This window comes from Musca autumnalis, unplaced genomic scaffold (genome assembly GCF_047663935.1).
Source record: "Musca autumnalis isolate F117 unplaced genomic scaffold, ASM4766393v1 scaffold_3, whole genome shotgun sequence".
NCBI classification, from domain to species: Eukaryota; Metazoa; Arthropoda; class Insecta; order Diptera; family Muscidae; genus Musca; species Musca autumnalis.
Genome location: NW_027411866.1, coordinates 29,390,195 through 29,396,194, shown reverse-complemented (window position 1 = coordinate 29,396,194; position 6,000 = coordinate 29,390,195). Strand labels below are relative to the sequence as shown.

The 6,000-nt window shown below is 36.4% G+C and overlaps 1 protein-coding gene across 1 annotated transcript in view; it reads left to right on the top strand.

The window, feature by feature from the left end:
• Positions 1-346: 346 nt before the first annotated feature.
• Positions 347-6,000, top strand: part of PsGEF (Protostome-specific GEF) — a 255,745-nt gene continuing 250,091 nt past the window's right edge. The window contains exons 1-3 of the mRNA XM_073975346.1: positions 347-566; positions 708-1,526; positions 2,402-2,660. Coding sequence (XP_073831447.1) covers positions 347-566; positions 708-1,526; positions 2,402-2,660 — 1,298 coding nt within the window. The remainder of the gene's footprint in view (positions 567-707; positions 1,527-2,401; positions 2,661-6,000) is intronic.

The following is a 6,000-nucleotide window of genomic DNA, read 5'->3' as shown; positions in this document are numbered from 1 at the left end:
CTAATCGGTTCTTCTTTAATTTTAAGAATATTCATTGTTGCTTGTTTTTGTTCAGCTAGTTTCACCACTAATATTTTCTAAATTTGCTTCATTGTTTCTTCCAGTTTTTGTCCTTTCAAAATTGAGCCCTCAACCCAAATAAAATCATTCAATGCTTAAGTGGACACGTCAACAACAACGTCACTCTCTTCACCTACTTCAGACTACACTATCATCTGCTACAACAACAAATTCTCCAACACAAAATCTACCTCAATCTCTTAAAACTACAGCCAAAAAACGTTATTCTAGCGGAAACTTTAAGCCAATATCATCAACAAAAACCAACACCATTAAAATGCCCACCATGACTGAAACGTTGGAAAGACGCTTGCTACGCCGCTCCTTGGATAATCATTTGGATAGTCCGCTGGATGATAGGAGGCGACGTTCTTCACCACGTCACTCTTTGACCGGAAATCATAATAAAGAGAATTTTGGTGTACATTTTGTACGCCACTCTTTTGGCAATACCAGTCTGAGTGCTTTGCAAGATCTCAGTAATGGCAAAAGTCCTCGAAGACCCAGTGAAGAAACCCCACCACCACCTGCACCCACCATACACATTAAAAGACGTAATTTGAGAAGAGTATCCATGAATTTGGAAAGGACCCCGCAATCAAATGAGCACATGGGTTCTCGATTTTCTGATGATTTTGCCAATGAAGAAGATATTACCCCCTTATCACGGCTGAAATTTCGCAATAAAATCAAGGAGGATTCACTATCCTCATCACGCATGGGAGATGTTACCTTGGATCGTATGTTAGATGCCATCATTGAAAGTGCACGCAAAGATGTTAAGACAGCATGTCCACCTAAGACTCCAGAACCTGAAACCAAAGATGTTGATAAAGATGACAGTATACACGAAATGGAGGTTAGGACACCACAGCATTTGAAGAGACAACGTGTGGTAAGAAGGAAAAATCCCAAAACTACAGATAAGAAAGTTAACAAAGAGAAAGCCAAAGAGAAGCGGGAAAGTGATATGAAAAAGGAGAGGGAGGAGGAAGCGACTTCTTTCAAAACCACGAGATCTCAAACACACAGGGAAATGATAGGCTTAACATTGCCTAATGGTATACCAAGTCCAGAAACTCCTGAGGCCATTCAACATTATGCCAATCACAAGTCTCTGCTTGATATGGAAACACCACCACCTCCACCATCTGCCTCGCAACAACATATGCTATTTGATGTGGGCAACAGCGTAGCGGTTCATTGCAGTACCCCAACATTGGCCTTGGAGGGTCATCATTCCATTAAACGTTGCCTTAGTTTCTCATGTGCCAGTGAAGAAGACACTGATGATGGTAGTTATACAAACAGCAAGAGAGGATCCATAACATCATCTATTGCCAGTTCAACAAATGAACAGCTAAGTGGTAGCTGCTCTTCAAACTCGTTGACGAATGTCGCTGCAGGAGGACGTGGTTCTTTGGATGTGGCCATTTATTTGGATAACGAAACATTAAATGTACACGGTGAGTTCCAAGTTTAGAGCACTGTATTTTTAAGAATATTCTCTCTCTCTCTCTTTGATCTAGATTTTTTTCTCCATGGAAACTTTTCACGAATAGAAAATTTCTCTCTTAGAAAAGAAGTTTTCATATTGAAAATTTCTCTATTTAGAGACAAGTTTTCATATAGAAAATTTATCTCTTTGTAGAGGAGTTTTCGTATAGAAAAATTCTCTCTTTGGAGAGAAGTCTTCATATAGAAAATTTCTCTTCTTGGAGAGAAGTTTTCTTATAGAAAATTTCTCTTCTTGAGAGAAGTTTTCCTTATAGAAAATGTCTCTCCTTGGAGACAAATTTTCGCAGAGAAAATGTTACTTTTTAGAGAAAAATTTCTCTCTTTGTAGAGAAGTTTTCCTATAGAAAATTTCTTTTTTTGGAGAGAAGTTTTCGTATAAAAAATTTCTCTTTTCGTAGAGAAGTTTTCGTATAGAAAATTTCTCTCTTCCTAAAGAAGTTTTCGTATAAGAAATGTCTCTCTTTGTAGAGAAGTTTTCGTAAAGAAAATTTCTCTCTTTGTAGATATGTTTTCGTATAGAAAATGTCTCTCTTTGCAGAGAAGTTTTCGTATAGAATATGTCTCTCTTGGCAGAGAAGTTTTCGTATAGAAAATTTTACTCTTTGGAGAGAAGTTTTCGTTTAGAAAATTTCTCTCTTATATCTCATGTAGAAAAGTTCTCTCTTTATAGACCAGTTTTCGAATAGAAAAGTTCTCTCTTCGGGGATTCTCTTTGTGTGAGAGAGAGAGACAGAAGTTTTTTATTAAAAATTTCAATTTTCTGTTTATTTCTAATTTTGAATAATTCTCATAAAATCCATATTTAATTTTATTATATTTGCAGTTATTCGTTGCCGTGACTTACAACGTTCCAATGGTACCTCATCCAATAATCTCAACGCGTACGTCAAGGTGGCTTTGATTCGTCAATCTCAAAATCAACCACAATCGTATCAACGTACTGTTGTCCATCGTCATTCGAACCGTCCATATTTTGATCATTGTTTCAAATTCGATTTATCCGATTTAGCTGCAGCAGTTGAAGAAGTCGACCCTGAAGATCGTCTACAAATGGCTGTATGGCATCGTGATCGCCAGCATAAGTGAGTATGATCGTAGTAGCTCTCCTCCCTAGAAACATAGAAAGGCTTTTGTTAAAAACGAAAATGTAGGCAAACAAACAATACCGGAATTTATTTTTAGGCTAAAAAAAAAACAAACAAAAATTGTAGTAAAAAATCATAAAAAAATTGAAAAAAAAAATGTTTGAAATTGTAATTAAAAATTAAAAAAAACAACAAAACAAAGAGTGTTTTCTTTTTTATTGCTGTAGTTAGAAAAAGTTGTGTAAACTGTTATAAATTTCATTGCATTTTCATTAAATCATCCTTTAATTTTTGTGTGCTACACCTGCTCCTCCTCCTCCTCCATCACTGTTTTTCCATCTCATCCCTTGCTTTTGTATGAAAAATTTAATGTTGGCTCTTGGGTCTCATTATGTACTTAAACATCCTTTACTAATGGTTGCCAGACCTTTTCCTCCTCCTCCACCTCTTACTGTCATTTGGGCTGCTTTTGTTGTATTTGGCTCCATGTCGGGAAGGGATAACTTTCAATTTATGATTTTTTTCGTCTCGTCACAAAATTATTTAATTATTGTCGTCGTACCTCTTAACAAATCCCTTAAATAGGTGCTTACTCTCTTCTCTTCTAAATTTGATGGTTTTTATGTTTGCTACGCTTTATTACTTGCTGGAAAGGGGCAGGTGTTTTGTCCTTTTCCCCAAAACGTTTGCAGTACTTGATAATGATGATGATCTTACCGGTTGATTCCAATTACCACCACATATTTATGGCGGAGGGTCATTCCTTTTTGCCTCCTGACAGGCAATGGAGGCATGAGTTCCTAGACTCTTAGGAAGTCATTTGAGAGTTGTAATTATATTTTAACAGGACATTTGTTGGTGTAAGTATCTTGGAGAAAGTAAATGGGTAATGTTCACGTCACATGTATGACAGCGCACGTTTTTTATGGATATACACACATAAACGTTTCGATTTGGTTGTGTGTGTGTGTGTGCGAGTGATTAAGGGGAGACGTAGAGGCAAGACTGGGGAAAGGAAAACTAAGGTTGTTACAACAACTTTTCGAATAGAAATGTTATCGATATCAACTTTTCGTCATAGAAATGTTTTCGATAACAACTTTTCGTTATAGAAAACTTGTTGATAAAAAATTTTCGTTGTAGGAAAGTTGTCGATAACAACTTTTCGATATAGAAAAGTAGTCGATAAAATCTTTCCGTTATAGAAAAGTTGTCGATAACAACTTGTCGTTATAGAAAAGTTGCCGATAACAACTTTTCGTTATAGAAAAATTGTCCATAACAACTTTTCGTTATAGAAAAATTGTCTATAACAATTTTTCGTTATAGAATAGTTTTCGACAACATATTTTCGTTATAGAAAAGTTGTCGATAAGAATTGTCGATAACAATTTTTCGTTATAGAAAAATTGTCGATAACAAAAGTTGCCGATAACAACTTTTAATTATAAAAAAGTTGTCGATAACAACTTTTCGTTATAGAAAAATTGTCGATAACAATTTTTTGTTATAGAAATCATGTCCGTAACAATTTTTCGTTATAGAAAATTGTTCGTTATAGAAAAATTGTCGGTAACAATTTTTCGTTATAGAAGAATTGTCGATAACATTTTTCCATTACAGAAAAGTTGTCGATAACAACTTTTCCTTATAGAATAGTTTTCGACAAAATATTTTCGTTCTAGAAAAGTTGTTGGTAACAACTTAATGTTATAGAAAAGTTGTAGGTAACAACTTTTCGTTATAGAAAAGTTGTCGATAACAACTTTTCGTTAAAGAAAAGTTGTCGATAACAACATTTCGTTAAAGAAAAGTTGTCGATAACAACTTTTCGTTAAAGAAAAGTTGTCGATAACAACTTTTCGTTATAGATAATTTGTCGATAACAACTTTTCGTTATAGACAATTTGTCGATAACAACTTTTCGTTATAGAAAAGTTGTCGAAAACAACCATATTATGATCTTCGAATCTGCACCTTGAATCTCCGCTCTCCTTACAAGAAAGGTACATTGTAAGGTAAGCTGTTGATATGGATGTTATCGCTTGTACCTTTGGACTTCTCTCCAGACCATGAAGATCTCTCCTGACGTGCTTGCCACTAGATCCTGACAGGGATGTCCTCGACGGTAACACACAAGCAGATGATACATCGACTTCATCTTGTTGTTCAGATTTAACGATAAAATCAGCGTCTTCTCATGTTACAGTCCTCAGGTCTGCATTCTGGCAGGTTTGAATATTTTTGCCAATACATAGCCCTACCACACTTGCACGCCACATATCTTGTCACAGACCGGCCTATTGCTTTGAAAGAGGACAACAAGGTTTCTTTGTCAGCACGCCAAATGCTACCGGCAAGCGTCTTGAGAATTTTGTACCTATTTCTGATGATGTGGCAAATAGGTGTGCCTTGCGCTGACGACTTAAACATGCTGTCGAACATTACAATATCTTCGGGCCGTTAGTGTTCGTAATCGGAACACCGTGGACCAATTTATTCGGAGAGCCTCATTTCATCCGTCCCATAGATTAATGAATCGTATAGACATAGATTTGCTATCAGCATTTATCTTCGAAATTTCCAAAATTTGTAGACGGTGTTAGTAGTTTTTTTTTTTATAGTTACTACAGATTTTAAACTATTTATTCTGATAAAAGACAACATGTGGATAATCTTTGGCCAGACCTACATTCTCATATAAACAAATTCAACAAAATATTGCAATTTATCCCAAAACATTGTGCAATTGAGTGAAAAGATTAAGCAGTTTCTGTAAGGGCGTCACCTACAAAAAAGAAGCACACTACAATCTCTTTGTCTATACGATTCATTAGTCTATGCCGTAGATTTAGTGGTGGATATTTGCATATTCTTTGCGTGGAAAAAGGTGATAAGGTACTATCATCCGCATTTGCTACGATCACAATGGCGTCTGGTGGGAGTGGTATACAGGAGAGGAGAGGTTAAACTAATCACCCCACCTTGGGGATTTCTCTTTTTCACTCAACGGGCTTGGAATTCTTGTTCCTGAATTTCACGTACGACTGGCGTCCACACATACGAGTATAATTGTTAATCCAAAGCTTAAAACTTGACCGGAGGTTAGTCTGCTCAATGATCTCAAACAGCGTGAAGGACTGGATTTTTGATAATTCAAGCGCCACCAACACTCCTACCCCACAGCGCTGTTGTAGTGTTGTGCTGCTTGTGGAACACATGCTGATAATCGGCAACTGGATAGCAATTAATGTCACTGCGGAAGAATTTTTGCTATGGGCTGCGTGTGTGACAGCTGTTGAGGGGACTGCGGGGAGTCTTGTATTCTGATGACGAC